The 16935-nt window shown below is 53.4% G+C and overlaps 4 protein-coding genes across 4 annotated transcripts; 3 read left to right on the top strand and 1 right to left on the bottom strand.

Moving 5' to 3' along the window:
• Positions 1–282: 282 nt before the first annotated feature.
• On the top strand, positions 283–1684 carry T069G_03309 (WLM domain-containing protein; the record flags this gene model as incomplete). Its single annotated transcript, XM_056170519.1, has 2 exons — positions 283–460; positions 525–1684. 2 exons carry the CDS (start codon positions 283–285, stop codon positions 1682–1684), a joined length of 1338 nt encoding a protein of 445 aa, XP_056031411.1.
• Positions 1685–6274: 4590 nt separating this feature from the next.
• On the top strand, positions 6275–10610 carry T069G_03308 (histidine kinase-, DNA gyrase b-, and HSP90-like ATPase domain-containing protein; the record flags this gene model as incomplete). The annotated part of the gene is made up of 5 exons (XM_056170518.1): positions 6275–8123; positions 8185–8517; positions 8596–9636; positions 9694–9751; positions 9830–10610. The coding sequence occupies 5 exons, from the start codon at positions 6275–6277 to the stop codon at positions 10608–10610; spliced, it is 4062 nt and encodes a 1353-aa protein (XP_056031410.1).
• A 1323-nt stretch (positions 10611–11933) lies between these two features.
• T069G_03307 (eukaryotic initiation factor 4E domain-containing protein) lies at positions 11934–12886 on the top strand (the record flags this gene model as incomplete). The annotated part of the gene is made up of 3 exons (XM_056170517.1): positions 11934–12146; positions 12252–12323; positions 12398–12886. The coding sequence occupies 3 exons, from the start codon at positions 11934–11936 to the stop codon at positions 12884–12886; spliced, it is 774 nt and encodes a 257-aa protein (XP_056031409.1).
• A 718-nt stretch (positions 12887–13604) lies between these two features.
• On the bottom strand, positions 13605–15588 carry T069G_03306 (AMP-binding enzyme domain-containing protein; the record flags this gene model as incomplete). The annotated part of the gene is made up of 4 exons (XM_056170516.1): positions 13605–13988; positions 14034–14840; positions 14900–15204; positions 15342–15588. The coding sequence occupies 4 exons, from the start codon at positions 15586–15588 to the stop codon at positions 13605–13607; spliced, it is 1743 nt and encodes a 580-aa protein (XP_056031408.1).
• Between the last annotated feature and the right edge of the window lie 1347 nt (positions 15589–16935).

Here is a 16935-nt window from a genome sequence, read left to right as displayed (position 1 = left end):
AAACCGTCGCATCCCAATCATGATATTGCACCTCTTGCCATTGGAGAGATAGAAACGCCCCAAGTCTGAAACGAGGCGCCGCGATTCAAGGCATCCGTTTGTGACGTGGCGAGTGTCTAGAAGAATCTCTGGCGCCTTGAAACCATGTAGACGCGATTATTTTCTCTTCTTTTCTTCGCATTAGCCTGCAGGCGTCGTTTTGATATCGACTTCCAGCGCGTCTGGTTTTAGATCACAGATACATCTTTATACTTGATACCCTATACTTCAAGGACTGTCAATATGCCAGAACATGATCCCTTGGTCCTATCATACACCCACCTCGCGCAGTTTCGCCGAGCTGGTGAGGCATTGACCATCTTGAAGAAAGTGGCCTCCCTTGTAAAGCCGATCATGCGCAGTCGTGGGTGGAAAGTTGGGGAGCTGGTTGAGTTCTATCCCAACCAGCAGAATTTACTTGGTGCGCATACACTTACCAATAGCATGGTCAACTGGCTCACCGACTTACTGACCAACTACAACAGGGCTAAATGTTAATCGCGGGATGAGAATATGCCTACGGTTACGCTATCCGCAAGACCAGAACCAGTTCCTCCCGACCGAAAGTATCGTGGACACGATGCTACATGAACTTTGTCACATTGTACATGGACCTCATGATGCCAAGTTTCATGCTCTCTGGGACCAACTGCGTGATGAATGGCAAGGGCTCCTTTTCAAGGGATACACAGGCGAAGGATTCCTGTCTGAGGGCCATCGGCTGGGCGGAAGACAGGCGCTGCCGACTCATGAAGTGCAGCGGCTTGCCCGTGCAGCCGCGGAAAAGCGAAAAGCTCACGAGCAATTGACTCGGGGGTCAGGACGACGGCTTGGCGGAGGGGATATATCACGACCGCCAAGGCCAGGTAGAAACCTACGCCAAGCAGCAGCGGCGGCGGCCGAGAAGCGCACAAAAGCTCTCGAGGGTTGTGCAACGGACAAGCTGAGTGACAACGAGATTCGGATCATTGCAGACACGGCGTCGAAGAATGGATTTCGCACACAGGCAGAAGAAGACGAGGCCAACGATCTTGCGATTGCGCAGGCCCTATGGGAGATGGCCCAGGAAGACGAGATGGCTAATGCAGGTGGTTCATACGTGACCTCGTCGCCTGCGGAAAAAATAATGACGAGCAACGGGAACAAGACGGTGTCATTTGACGGCTCAAGGCCAAGGCCGGGCGTGGGGAGCAGCAGCGGCAGCAGCAATACTAGCATGATCAATAAGAGACCACCAGTACCTCCTCGTCCCAGAGAGGAGCGATTCTGGATCTGCTCAGTATGCACATTGCATAACCCGCAGGACTTCTTGTGCTGCGATGCCTGCGGGGTGGAGCGCGGCGAGGCAACATTACACGTACCGGCGACACCGAGACAGCCTGGGCCGAGGCCAGCTGTGATTGACCTAACAGATAGTCCGCCAAAGAAGAAGACGAAGGGTCGTGAGACACTGCAAACAGCCCAGAGGCCACCAGCATCGACGTCGGCGTCGGTCGCCGTGTCGGCACCGGCTCCAGCTCCAGCTCCAGCTCCAGCTCGACCAGCTCCTCCACCAACGTGGCGCTGCGAATTTTGCGCGACAGAAATGGAACGGCAGTGGTGGACCTGCTCTACCTGCGGACAGATGAAGTTTAATTCACGATAGGCTGGCAGAGAGCCATGGCGCGATGCCCGCTGACACTATTTCTGGCTAAGGCAAGCCGAAGCCGAACCAAAGAATGGACTTGGAGAGGATGCGGTGAAGTTGCCCGTGCCTTTGGAGGGGGCCCATAAAAAAGCTGCTGGATGCAAATTTGTTTGCTGCATGGGATTGATGGGAAAGCTTTACGAGCAGTACGGAGCACCAAGTACTTCCCACTACTGTACTCGTACTTGCAGGAGCCCGCCCTCCAAGGCAAAAACCAGGGTCTCTGGTGTGGTCTTTTTCTGGAGCCGGGTGGTATTAGGAAAAGCGCCGATTGGAAAATGGAGTTAAGATCGGCTTGGTGGAGCTTTCGAGACATGAGCCTTTTGACGCGATTTGCTGTCTAAGTCGAGCTATGGATGGTGTTTGGAATTTTGGGGGGAAAGCAAAGGAGCGAGCAAAGCTGCAGTATTTTCATGCGGGCTTATATGTACGAGCAGGCCTCTAGGCCAATCTGTTTATGAATGATTAATTTGTTGTAACTGCAAGCTGCATAATGGGTATGAAATGGCAGAAGCGACGGGTGGGATGGGTGTTGGTCTTGTCTGAGTGCTGCTGATAGGATACCCTTCCTGTAGTCGGAGAAATGAATTGTGAAGTGTCGCATCTCGGAAAAATGTACAAGAGGGTACGCGGCATGTACAAGTAAGACAGACTCCAGGTCAAAAGAGCTGAGGTCTGATGGGCGTCCGGATACCGGTACACGTATTCGGTGCTAGCAGCTTCTGATCCCTGGACGCCATGCCACGACTACAGCTGCTAGTATTACAGTAAGATTCTCAGCGGCTTGTGATGGATGTACTGCTCGTTATCAGTTGAGGCTTTACACTTTGCAGGTATGTGCCAAATGGATACATAGGTAGCGATAACACGATTGTCTCAGGCCATCTTGCTCGATCCGGTGTCACCAGTCGCATCTCCACCAGCACCAGCAGCTCTAGAAGCAAGCCTCCATACTTTTGGTCCAACGACTCCATAACCCGAAGCCGTGTTCTAGACAACGGGTGGATCCGAGCTTTGCTCAGCATCGGGAGGACCCTGGTCTGCAAACAGGGTTAGCAGGGGTTGCGAACGAGGCTTGTCATGCAGCCAAAGAGGCCGGGTCCCTGCAAGGCCAGAGGGACGAAAGAACAGCCGTGAGAGAGACGAAAGAGAAAAAAAGAGAAAAAAAAGACGCTGGGCGAAAAGAAAGAAAAAAAGCAAAAAAATTCCATGGATCGCCCAACTCTGGCAAATGCGCCCCATCTGATTGGATCCAGGGGCAGAATACATGTACACACTGACCTTCCCTCCTCTTCCCAGCTCTTGATCCTTGCTTGGATCGCTCTCATTCGCCGAGCCTTGCTACTTTTCTCATTTTGCTCGTCTTTGCTTTGATCTGACAAGAGGGGAGGCTTGGCGACACAACATGCACAAGTCAAGGCACCTGTTTTATTTTGGTGCTAGTTAGTAGCTTTCATCTAAGCCCTGCGGATTGTGCGGCACTCGTGCTCGGCGTTGCGCCCGTTTCAAGAGCGACAAAAGGGAACGAGGAGGATTGAGGGAGCGACGCCGCGGTTGCCATTGATTGACATTGACACTTGGGGGCCCCTTGAAAGTTGATCCTCGTCCTTGGATTATTTCCTGCTTTGCTCTGCTTTGCATGGACCAGCAAGGCCAAAAACGCTGCAAGATCAGCGTCTCCGCATCTCGCTGGGCTGTCGGGTCGGGTCAGGTTCAGGTTCTGCCTTGTCTGGTGCTGGCAGTCTTTCCCGACCTTGGGCGTCTCAGCAGAGAATCCATTTTAGCTGCAGTAGTGATTTGCATGTCGCAGGCCCAAAACTCAAGCTTGCAAGCTTTGGTCGAGGCGAGCTGGGTCTTGTACCGAGCCGGACCTGGTCAAGTTCAAGCCAGTCAGATCGGATGGTGGGAGCGGCCGCATTAGCAGCCAGAATGTGAGAATGTGATAGGGCGGCAATTGCAGGCCCAGACTGTCTGGTGCCTTTTTCTCTTTTGTCCTTTTTGCCCATCCACGCATCCAACTCGTGCCCTAGCCGGGTTCCATGGGAAACTCAAAAATCGCAGAGGTGGAAATGCGGTATGTACAAGCACACACGGAACGGACAAAGAACACGCAAGGCCCGATAGCAAAAGAGTTCAACCCCCATCTAGGCTCATCGTGGAAGCGTTCATGCTTGCTAGACTCGTGGAGTTAGCCCCAGAGCGCCACTGCTGATCTTTGTCCAAGTCCTTGCAGCAAGCTTTCTGGCAGCTTGATTTCGGATTTTGCCACCGCAGCTTGACAGGCGGACTTTGGAGTCGTGCCACTTTCCAAGGCCCACCGGCGGCCTGGTTTTTCTCCAGTGCTCTTATTCCCACAAACCTGCTGCCCTGACAGAATCAAAGTACTAGACGAGCTAAGCTAATGCCCTCACAGCAGGGCGAAGGAAAAAAGGCGACGGGATGGGGGATGCCTCGCAGCATGAATGGGTCACCGGGCAAAATCCATACGAGAAGGGACATTGTTTAGTGTGCCCGCACCATGGCTAGACAAGCTAAAGTAAGAAGCACGGAGCGCCTAGCAAAACAGAAACAAAGGCCGATGCGATGCCCATCTTCCGGGTTCTCGTCTTTGCTCGCCCTCTGTGCTGTAGGCAAGATGGCGTCTCACCTTGGGGCACATGGACACCGAATTTCGAATGTGCGGTCTGGACGAGGCACGCATGTACGAGTACAAATACAGGTATGAATGATGGAGTGCTTGTGTGCAGTACAGGTGCTGGGATGTTATATGTGACTGGTACATGTACCTTGGTGATTGGGCAGGCTGCATTGGATGGTCCACGGTCCACACCCTGTGCTGTGTGTGTTTGCATGCGGCTGGCTCTTCTCCCATCACGTCCATGTACGAGTATGTACCGATTCCTATTCATGTGTCAGTTGGCCCGCGTCGCCCGCCAGCCCGAACCAAAACGCCCAGGGCAGCGGCGGGTTTCTCATTCGCCCAATGGGTAAATCAAAAGGCCTTTTTGCCGGGGCGTCACCAAGTAAGACGGATTGATTGCCTGCTCAAGTCAAGGCAAGGCAGGGAGAGGTGATGGTGCTAGTAGTGGTAGTAGCTTTTGTGAACGTTGCAATACATACGATACGATGCGTGTGTAGAGTAGAGTAGAGTAGAGAGATAGATGGTGGGCTAGGTCGAGGAATGCGGCAGCCCGGCATGAATCTGGTCTGTACGAGTACGGGCTTGTCTGTCTGAGGGAGCACTTGTTGAAATCAGACGTCTCAGCTCACCCACGTCCCACCTCTCAGGTCAATGGCACATTGCATCAAAGCCCGGTACTGCACATGTATGTACTCGCATGGATTGATGCTCTTTCACAGCACAGCACTGCCCCTGGCACGGTCAACTAGAGAGAGGGCGTCCATGTCAGTCAGCTACGGTACTGTACTGTACAAGTCGTGTACTAGAGGTGGTGCATTGGATGTCAATATGTACTGTGGCCAAGAGCCAAGAGCCGCACCAGAGTTGAGGCTGCAAGCAATGTACCTTTAGTAGTCCCAAGGTATAGGACTTCCAATGCTATCGAAACCCAGAACAAAGGCACACTGCAGTCCAAAACCTTGCTCTTGAATCGCCTCATTCTCACTCACCTATCCTCTCACCTGCTCTCACCTACCTCCCCCCTCCTCTTGCTGCGCCCTTGTCCACCACCACCTTACATACTCGGCACCTCGTACTACGATTTCCGAGCTCCTTGAAATTCCTTGCCTGTCTGTCTCAGCTCAGGGTCCCATCGATTCTAGTTCCAAGCCATCAATCCTAGCCCAGCCCCAGTCCCCACGCTGTCTGTTCGCGGCCCTCGACGGCGAACAAGAATAGTCAAAAGCCACCAGGTCCGCTTCATTCAACCTCTTGTTTCAACCCCCCCGCTTCCGGTCCGCAATTGATCCTCTTCCTCTACCCATCCAAGCTGTCTTGTCTTGTTTCTCGCCCTTCGCCTTTCCAGCCGTTCCATCGTCGTTCCCCCCGTCTGGCAGCCGGACAAGCTTCGCAAACTAAGGCCGGACATTTTTATAAATCGGGACCCTACCAGCTCGGCACTTGGCCCTCTTTTGTCCGTGACTCCGTCTGCCCATCCTACCGCTTTTAACTTTTCACGACTCCAGGAAAGCGGCCATCCAGCCATCGAATGGGTGGAGCCCGAGATCTGCAATATCCCACGCCATTGCGATACCGGCATAGCTTCGTCAAGTAAAGCAGCACTAACGCATCGAGTCCTGGGTTGCCGTACTTCCCTTCTCCTTTGTCTCCGTGCCTCCAATTATTCAGCTTTGCCATCAGAAAACATCCCTTGTCGAGCTGGACTCTTGTCAGCTCGTGCTTGCTTCCGAGTCAAGTTGGGCCGGCCTCCGTCAACTCAGCCACCATCCTCGACCTGCTCACGAGAGCCCCGGGCTCTGGATCCTCTCGTTTCGAGCCCTAGACGACGAATCTCACTGCTACTGTCTTGCAACATCTTTGTCTAGGCCCGCTGCGCACGTCTCCCTCATGCGTGGAATGCCAACGAGATGACGTCCCTGGAAGATGCTCGCGAGAGCTCTCAGACTCGAGCGTCCCAGTCCGCTCCAGCTCCCTCTTCCGCTGCCCACGATGCTCCGCGAGGTCCGCCGGATCTCGATCCTGACCTCGTAGCCTCTATGAAAGATCGAGGGTCGTCCAAGGCTGCCACAGCAGACATGAACGGCCGTGTCGATCAGAGTCCTCGCTCCATGGGCGGTGGACGATTCCTCAGAGACCCTGGCGATGGAGTCCGTTCCAAATCCCAAAGCCCATTTCGACTCTCCATGCCTTCAATATCGCCCGGCCAAGTTGCCTTTTCCGCAATGCAGTACCTGCCTGTCCCCGTCATCGTACTAAACAACCTCAAGACCGTTGTACTCGCCAATGAGGCCATGGGGAGGATGCTCGGCATCATTTCTGATGATTTGAGCGATGAGGATGCGTCGGCGACGATGGACAAGTTGCGTGGTCAGACCCTCTCACAGGTAGGCATTGATATGATTCAGGATGGCCGTCCTGTATGGGTTACATGGGAGGCTTTCCTCGACACCTTGATCACTGAAGTCGGCGTACGGCCATCAGTCTCGAACCATCAACGACGACCGTCTCATCTTGGACCCAGCGGCGATGCCACGCCAACTGCTACCATGGCTCTTGCGCAGGCGACCGACCAGGCCAAGCACATCGAGCGACCGACGCAGGATGCGACAGTAGAAGTCATCATCACTAGAAAAGACATCACCAAAACCACCTTCAACAGCCGGTACAAGGCAAAAGAATCCGAATACCACGCCTTTGCCAAAATGATCATTACTGTCTGGGAAATCGAGGATAAGCAAACCTTCTTTACTTTGACCTTCACCAACGCCCAGTCAGCTCCGTCGATACCGCTTAACAGCCGGAGAGCTATTGCTCGATCTAGCATCCTTGAAGCTGTCGAGAAGAAAACCATCTCCACCTCGAATGCATCGTCTGTCGCCTCCAGTCGAGACTCTAGCTCCCCCCTGTTTTACAGCCCGGGCGTTATTACCATCTCTTCCAGTCCCTTCCCTCCCATGGGACCTCCGACTGTTGCGTCACATTCGCAAGCAAGCACGCCCTCGGTGCTACAGAAAATGATAAGGATGAAAGACGCTCTCATCGATAGTACGCAGATGCCCGTCGTTGCCATGTGGAAGGATGGCAGCGTAACATTTCCAAACAAGGCAGCGAGACAGCTCTTCCCTGTCGGTGCCGATCTCGACTCGTCTGGCGATGGCTTTCACCTGCTAGAGAAGTGGGAAGTATATAATGAAGATTTCACGAGGCAACTAGATGTCAGCGAGTATCCAATCTCCATTCTACTTAGGACAGAGACGCCATTCGCTAGCAAGCGTATAGGCATGTACGCACGCGATGGGAAGAAAATCATATTCGATGTGTTGGGAGAGGGCATCTACGATGAGACTACACACGAATTTCTCGCTGGAATTGTAACCGGCCGTGATGTGACTATGATGAGGGAGGAAATCACTCATATCAAAGAGCGCGACGAGGAGCGGTTCAAGATCATTTGCGACGCCATGCCACAGCTTGTATGGACGGCACGTCCAGACGGAATGCACGATTTCTTCAATACGAAATGGTACACATATACCGGCCTGAATCCCGAGCAGTGTATTGGCCTGGCTTGGCAAGCTGCCATTCATCCCGACGACAGCCCCGAGGCTCGCTCTCGGTGGAATCACTCCCTGAAAACAGGAGATCCCTATGTCATGGAGTATCGTTGCCTTAGCAAAGAGGGAGAGTGGCGGTGGTTTCTCGGCCGTGCCCTCGCTGTGCGCGACAAGGAAACGGGCAAGATTGAAAAATGGTTCGGTAAGTTTGAGCCTCCTTGATACGAAAATTGAAATAATAGAGGAAACTAATCTTTAAACAGGAACTTCCACCGACATCCACGAGAGCATGCAGACGAAGTTGAGTGCTAAGCGTACTCGCCAGCAGCTGCTAAGCGTGATTGCCCACTCACACGTCACCATCTTCACCGTCGACCCCGAACGCCGAGTAACGATGTTGGAGGGCGCCTTGATCTGGAATAGCGCCTCCGACGATAACCATGAGAAGAGCAGGTGGTTTGTTGGAGAGAACATGTATACCGTTTTCAATCGAATCTCTGGACGAGAGCTTGACGAAGAACGCCTAAAGTGGCTTCAGCCCATTGAGGACATTCTCGAAGGACGGAGTAATGAGGATGTAAAGGAGCATGGACTTGGTGAGTTGAAAAAATTAAGACATCCTTTAGAGAATGGCAATAGAAAGATGCGGCGAACTAACCGTTGGGGGGTTACAGATGATCGCTGGTATCGAACTCGATTTCACCCAATGCTCGGAAAAAAGACCAAAGATGGCATGGCTACCAAGGAGACATGTGTTGATGGGGCCATTGGCGTAATAATGGATGTCACCGAACTCAAGGTCAGAGGCGAAGCCTTGCGAGAGCAATCTAAGGAGAAGCGTCGCGCAATGGCAAACGAGGCTGCCGCCAAAGAAGCTACAAGGCTGAAGAGTCAATTCCTGGCCAACATGTCTCACGAAATCAGGACGCCCATTACAGGAGTTCTTGGCATGGCAGAATTGTTGAGCGATATGGAACTGACTCAAGAACAGCGTGAATATGTTGACAACATTCAAAGCTCTGCGACATCGCTGCTCACGGTAATCAACGATATTCTAGATTTTTCAAAGGTGGAATCGGGTCGCTTGGACATTGAAGAAGTCCAATTTTCCCTCTCTCACATTGTGCAAGATGTGAGGAAGATGCTCAAGTTTGCTGTGGAGCGGAAAAATCTAGACTTTCGATCCGACGTTGGCAAAGATATTGCCAATGAACGCGTGGTCCTTGGTGATCCCGGCAGGTTACGGCAGATCATTACCAATCTCCTCACGAATAGCATCAAGTTCACCAATCAAGGATATGTCAAGTTTTCGGTGGTCAAGGAGCGGGAATCAGCCGAGACAATCGAGGTTCGCTTTGTTATTGAAGACTCGGGCATTGGCATTGAAGAAGAAGTTCGAAAGAAGCTCTTTAAGCCGTTCAGCCAAGGAGACCCGTCTACGGCGCGAAAATTTGGCGGTACTGGACTGGGATTGACAATCTGCAAGAATTTGCTGGACCTGATGAATGGCCGCATCAAGTTGGAATCAAACGTGGGATCGGGCACGAAGGCAACGTTTTGGATCCCCTTTATGAAGCCAACGGGAGCCCCAGCTCCCACGCTGGTAGAACCTGGAGCAATCCCCGATCGGCTACAGTCTGAGCTAAGCCTCTCATGCAACAGCTCAGAGTATGAACAGATGACGGGCGCCTCACAAGGCTCAGAGGGCATTACGAGTAACTCTGGAGGCAAATCTCGTCGGCGGGCATCCCTTCGGACACCACCTCCAGCAGAGCAAGAGCTGCCTCTGTCTGAACGATCACGACTGCATATCTTGGTGGTGGAGGATAAGTAAGTGTTTTACCTTGTGACCGCCTCTCCAGTATATCTTTAATATGGCCAATGCTAATGTTCTCTCGCTCATTTTAGCCCGGTAAATCAGAAGATCGCCACACGTACGATCGGAAAACTTGGCTTCCAGGTCTCGGCAACTTGGAATGGCAAAGAGGCGCTGGATTACATGATTGGCGCGTCAAAAGGCCAAAATAAAATGCCGGATATTATACTGATGGACGTGCAGATGCCCATCATTGATGGCTACAAATGCACCCATCTTCTGCGGCATCATCTTCCATACAAAACCCTCGTTCAAAACGTGCCCATCGTGGCCATGACTGCGTCTGCAATCCACGGAGATCGCGAGAAGTGCACTAAAGCCGGCATGGATGACTACCTGGCCAAGCCGGTTACGATGAAGGTGTTGGAGAAGATGCTGATTAGGTGGTCCATCACACGGCGTCGCCCCCAAGCGGGGCCGCCGGCTTCTGATTGCTCTGAAATGGGTGAGCATTGCGATAATGCGGATATCCCGCATCTGGGTATTGAGGAGAACGATCCATCTCCGCTTTCAGCATCTGAAGAATTTCATACGAGCCCAATCACGCCTCGGCCACTTACGACCAACGGAGGGCCTGAGCCTTCGCCATTTGATTCGGCTATTGCCGTCGAGCTGTCACCTCCAGTTCGTCGACTTGAAGATGAAAAGGAATGGTCGAATATGCTCCATGAGACGAAGCTTATTGATGCGGCTGGAGGTGTACCGGCCGACCTCCGAAACAACTCTCTTCCTGAACCGGGTGCAGGAGAGGCTCTGACTGAAGAGAACGTCAACAAGCTGGAAAACGGGACCGGGACCGGGACGGGTGTTTGATCTCCTTCTCCCTTATAAACGCAATTTCTACGGCAATATTGTCTTTTTCTCGTTGCTTTGAACAAAAGTTTTGGCTTCTTTTGTTTGAAAGAAGCATCTGCCTCCGGGCTGCTTATGCACTGCGCATCCTTATAAGATGCTGAAATCTCACGATTACGACTTTTTGGGTGTTTTTTCTTCTTCATTCTTTTATTCACTACGATATTGCTTGCTCTAAAGGAGGCGTTCAATAGGAGGACAGGTTGGAATTTTTTTTGGGTTGAAAAAGGATAAGTACAGCATGCGCGCACATGGAATAGGCTGGTGCCTTATGATCATCCAACGACAGTGGAATATACCAAGCTTATGGGCTTTCTGGTCAAGGATAAGGGGTAAATGGTTTGTAGATGGATTCTCTATGTTTTCTCTTGTGTTTTCTTTCTTTCTTTTAGGGGCTGTATTTGCATGCGGAGCGAAATCTTGCTTTTGTTTTCCATGATAGAATGGGAAAAGGAAGGGCTTTGAAATTTATGGGACTTTGAGGTTAAAGGGATTATGGAGCTGGGATGAGCGCATATATGCTGGATGAAAAGGATTTGATGATTTGCTGGACTTTAAGGGACTGTGTGTCTATGCCTGAAAATCGGAATGTTATTAATACGCCAATATATAACTACAAATACGATATATATGCACTGAGTTTGCTGGAAATATTATATGATTTTGGCCAAGTCAAGACGTGCGTAAATTGTGTGTAAATTGAGAAAAGCGCTGCAGATCAACTTTGGTAGGCCATTACTGGGCGCTCTTCAGCATCAAACTGGTATACGAACCTGGAGTTAGAATACGGAGCACATGTGAAGCGATGAGGACCTTAGATGGACTTAGTAAGAGGCAGTTTATGCCTTGATTTTCAGGCCGCAACTTGCACAGTGCAAGCACGGCTTTTAGCGTCTTTGTCGAACATGACATTTTTTTTCAACACCCAAAGAATTGATTGCAGGTATTGCTCGAGCCCCTCGCACTTGACGGCCCTGAGAGTTTGCCTGGCGCAAATTCAGACACTGAAAGAAAAATCAACACTCTCGAACCAGATCTTTCCTCCCATATTTCCGAACGCAGACGAAAAGAGAAGCAATCAAGCGACTCTCTTTCCCACGCCGCCACCGCAAGTTTTTCTGCTTGCTGCCTCTTCACATCCCACCGCCGCTGCCCCGCGATTTTGACTCCCGCCTCTGAAAGCTCCAAATTTTCAGCTTTCTCTTTTTTTTTTCTTCTTCCTTCTCCAACTCTTTCGCAATCCGACCAACCACCCGAAACCGAATCACAGCCCCGACAAGCACAATGGCTGCCGCTGCGATTGACACACCGAACATGGACCAGCAGGTCGACCTTTCCACCATCCCCATCTCTCCTAGCGACGGCGAGCACGGGAGCACCGAGGCCAAGGATGACGGAAAGCCTGTCACTGTGTTCCACGACAAGGACAACTTCACTGTCAAGCACCCTCTCCAGAGCAAGTGGACTCTGTGGTTCACCAAGCCACCCAGTGGAAAGGTACGGACTGTCAAAATGGAGCAGGCATTGAGCTGGCTGAATTTCGGTTTACTTTTTTGCCATGATGAGGAGACGGAGCTAACATCTCGTCGCTTTTTGCTATAGGGTGACAACTGGAATGACCTGCTGAAGGAGGTCATCACCTTTGACTCCGTTGAAGAGTTCTGGGGCGTATACGTAGGTCCATCCTTGCCCACAAGTCCATGCACCATTATGCTGTGTTTCCCACTGCTGACTCTTGCATTGTGCAGAACAACGTTGCTCCTGTTTCAGAACTTGCGCTCAAGTCTGACTATCACCTGTTCAAGGCTGGCGTTCGCCCTGAGTGGGAAGACCCCCAGAACAAGCACGGTGGCAAGTGGTCCTACCAGTACAAGGACAAGCGCAATGTCGACGTCGATCGCCTCTGGCTCCAGGTCATGATGGGCGCCATCGGTGAGACCCTCGAAGAGGAGGAGGATGGTGAGGTCATGGGCGTTGTCGTCAACGTCCGCAAGGGCTTCTACCGTATCGGTGTCTGGACTCGCACCATCGGAAAGAGCATTCCCGGACGAGGCGACGGAGACGTTGCTGGCGGAAAGGGCCGAAGCGGGGAGAAGGGTAAGGACATTCTCCTGTCTATTGGTCGGAGATTCAAGGATACCCTCGAGCTCCCCGCCAACGAGCAGGTTGAGTTTTCTGGCCACACCGACAGCGCCCACGCCGGTAGCACCAGAGCCAAGGCAAAGTACGTCGTGTAGACGCCTGGGACGATATTTTTTTTACAATGGAAGGGGAAAAGGGCCGCATTTATTACACCCACCTACCGCAACGAGATATCTAGTACAGCCCCGGTATACGCATCTCTCTTGAGGTCTTTTCTCCACCATGGGTTGAAAAGGCCGGTCCGGAAGGGCAGGTGTGGTTGGAGGCATGATTAACTTTTTTCTTTGTCGGATTCGGGTCGGGGTTTGCGCACGGCAAGGCTTGGGCTTGGCTTCTCGGGCAACTAATGACTCTGAGACGATGGCATATTTCTCACATCTCATGACGGCGTTAGCTCAGGAGCTTTCGTTTTTATTTTGTTTTCCATGTTGAAACTCGTCAAGAAGGCCGCGCAAGATGGCAGATGCGGTCGGCGAGGAAGCAAACAAGGAACCTTTACCCAAAAATAGATGTTTGATGTTTAGGCCAAGAATGATGTGCTATTTTTATATGCATTTATTTTTTTTATTCAAGATAATTTTTTTACCATCTAATGTGCTACGGCTAACAGCACGACCTTGTGACTACCTACTAGCCCTTGAGCTCATTCCCCTCGAGTCTCTCTCCAACATCTATTTAATGAGATGGATGTTTGCCTATAGCTATCTATCTGGCCCCCTTCTATCCCACACACCAACAGCACAGCTAGGTAATTCACAAGGGTAATCAAGAAGGGCAAAAAAACACTGTTTACGAGAGAAATAAAAAGAAGGCTCATGCTTCATCGCCACTGTGCTCATCGGCAAAGATGGCCTTGACAAGCTGCTTCTTGTTGATCTTGCCCATGGCGTTGCGCGGGATGCTTTCGACAACCTTCATGACCTGCGGGATCTTGTAGTTTGCGAGGCGGCTCTTGAGGGCGCGGCGCATCTCCAGGGCCGACCACTTCTCTGCGACGGAGCGGTCGAGCACGACGACGGCGCCGACCTTGTGGCCCCACGAGCCGCTGGGCACGGCTACGACGGCGGCCTCGGCGACCTGCGGCAGAGAGAGGAGCTCGCGCTCGACCTCGAGGGCGCTGACCTTTTCGCCGCCCGTCTTGATGATGTCGGCGGACTTGCGGCCCTGGATGAAGTACAGGGGGCCTTGGGCCCAGGGCTGGGCGGCGGAGTTGAGGCCCGCGGTCGGGACGGGGCGGCGGACGGCGACGTCGCCCGTCTTGAACCAGGCGCCGTTGCCGTCCGGGTCGGGAGCTGTAAACTCCTTTTCGGTGGCGGCTGGGTTGCGCCAGTACTCCTTGAAGATGGTGGGACCGCGGAGCTGGATCTCGCCGGAGCGCTCGCGACCTTGGGCGTCAAGTTCCTCACCGGGAAGGATTACTTCTGCGGTGTCGACATCGACGAGGCGGGCCTGGACGGAGGGCAGGGGCCAGCCGACAGAGGCGTCGACGCGGTCAGCAAAGGATAGGCCGCAGGAGAGCGCCATACCGACTTCGGTCATGCCATAGCGCTCCAAGAGGACGTTGCCGTTGCTCAGGGATGCCCAAGCCGTTTTGATGGGGGTGGGAAGGGCGGCCGATCCAGAGATGTTGAGGCGCATGTTGGAGGGGGAGACGGCCTGGCGAGCGGCATCCTGGATGGGAGGGGGCAGGGACTTGTGGCTATTGAGGAGACGGCTATAGATGGTTGGGACCGCGGTGAAGAAGGTGACTTTGGGCTTGGGAGAAGACTTGGAGGTAGCGTCACCGTTGGTGATGCCGTTGCCGTTGGTCGTCTCGGATGAGGGGAGATACGGGGCGGCAAGGCGGTTCCAGACAGCGTCAGCGTTGAAGGGGAACATGAACTCGATGGATGACCCGGCGAGCAGGGGCGTCAAGATGGCGTTGACGACGCCATGGATGTGGTGGAGGGGGAGAAGATGGAGGAGGTGATCCGCAGGAGAGTATTCCCAAGCTTCATGGAGAGAGCGGGCCTGGGCGGTTAAGACAGACTGGGGGAGCAAGACGCCTTTCTGGAGAATGAATCTTAGAACGAGGGATAGAATGGAGAGTGTGCTCAGGCGGTTCTTACCGGCTTGTTAGTCGTCCCCGACGTGTAGAGCATGAGACCTGCTTGCCCCGGGTTGGCGTCGTCTTCCAAGGGAACGTCCTCCCCCGTTGCAGCCGCACTTTCGGCATGCTTGGGTAGCTCCACGTGGGATGGCTTGGATGTCAAGTCTGCAGCCAAGACCTGCTGGGCCTTGGACGCAAACTTGGGCGAGGACACGAGCAACGAGGCCTCGCTGTGGTTCAGGACATACTCTAGCTCGGGAATGGGAAAGGCGGGAGATAGAGGTACGGCTATAGAGCGTGCAGCCAGAATGGCCAGGAGGGTGACTGTTTAATGTCTCCCGCGAGAAGAGGACGCGGGGGACATGGTATCAGCGAGTTGTGCTCGTATACCAGGTACATGAACAACACACATCAAGAATCTTGGTTTGTTGATGTGTGTGTATTTTAAAGGGCTCGCTCACCTACGTAGTCGTAGCTATTCTCTACCAAAAGGGCCACCCTCTCGCCGTCCAGGTCGTCGCCAGTGCTTTTGCCGCGAGCCTCGAGCAGCCGGGCCCTCGCTCGGCGCACGTCGCCAAGCAGCTGGCCGTAGGTGAAACGGCGGCCAGACAGCGAGTGGACCACGGCGAGGGCATCGGGATCGTGCCGAGCCACGGCTTCGAAGATGGCCAGACGAGGCAAGGCGGCAGACGTCGACGCCATCCTCATGCTGATGCTAGTGGCTGCTGCAGCTGAGGAGGAGAGAGAGAAGAGCGAGGCAGACAGGAGGGAGTGGGAAGAGGATGCAGGCGTGGCCCCGCAGCGACGGCATGGAAGCAGAGAAGAGGGGCCATGCGAGCGAAGCCGGGAGGCCAAGGCGAGACGCCGCAGGGCTGGTGAGGCCGAGAAGACGATCATTGATGTGATTGGGATGGGATGAGGGGGAGGGGAGGGGGGAAGGGAAGAGAGGATAGCCGGACCAGGCAAGGCAGGTGGATAAGCAGGGACTTGGTGATGAATGCTTTGGTGTATCTGCCGGTTAGTTGACAGTGTGGTATGGAATCAATGGATCCAACACTGAGTGAGTGACTGTGACTGTGACTGGGACTGGATAGAGGCGAGACTAGAGACTGAGACTCAGACTTAGACTCAGAGAGAGAGGCTGGAGGCCGGCAAGCAGAGATGCAGCCAGCAAGAGGGGTAGAGCGTCGAGTCTCGAGACAGGGGGGTGGCCATGCGTCTGCGGCCTCGTTTCCGGCCTTGTCGTGCTGCGCGTGCGAGTCAAGCAGCGTCCGGAACGAACCAGCGATCGGGCCAGTGCTGATGCGATGCTGGTGGTTGTTGGTGAAAGGATCAATGGCGTTGCTTCCAAGGGTTCCAAGGGTTTGCACGAGGCAGAAGGATGGAACGTGGAATCGATTTTGACGGCTCGACTCGCGATTAGCCAGCGCTGACTAGGGAGCCAGATGTAGCGGCCGGGGCTCGCATCCGGGTCGGCACAGTTTCTGGGCCGCATGCTGGACGAGCCGCCGGAAGATCGGGCCCTGGGCGCCGTGGCCGGGGGGTTGTTGTGGCGAGTTGCTGGCTGCTGTGCGGCTTGCCCAGCGCTGTGCGTTTAGCGCTGTTTCAGCGGCCGAGTCCGCTAACAGCCAGACGGGCTGGATTCCATCACTACAGTAGACGTCACGTTCCGACTGGCCGTGCTCAGATCCAATAGCATTGATTTGATCAATCCATTTACATGTGCTCATGTCTACATGCACCTTGCGGTCAAGCCATATCTTCAAGTAGGGGTTGCACAACACAACGCACAGCAGCAGTCTGGACTTTGTGTGTGTTGCACAAAGCCACGGGATCAAACGATTGCGATTTGGTCAAATGGCCGCACGCTTCCTGACCTCAACTGTGTTGGTGTTAGTGCCAGCAGGCTAGCAGGGACCGACGAAAAAGCAAATAGGCGGGAGAAATATCACAAAAAGGCGGAGAGGAAATAAGCAGAGGCCTTTTGCTTCCTTGGCCCCGTCCCCCATACGGTCCATACCCGAGCCAGAGAAAAGACTGAGAAAAAAAAAGGTC

The sequence above is a fragment of the Trichoderma breve genome, chromosome 2 (genome assembly GCF_028502605.1).
Source record: "Trichoderma breve strain T069 chromosome 2, whole genome shotgun sequence".
NCBI lineage: Eukaryota > Fungi > Ascomycota > Sordariomycetes > Hypocreales > Hypocreaceae > Trichoderma > Trichoderma breve.
The sequence above is the reverse complement of the archived record's forward strand: the minus strand, read 5'-3'. Positions and strand labels throughout refer to the sequence as shown.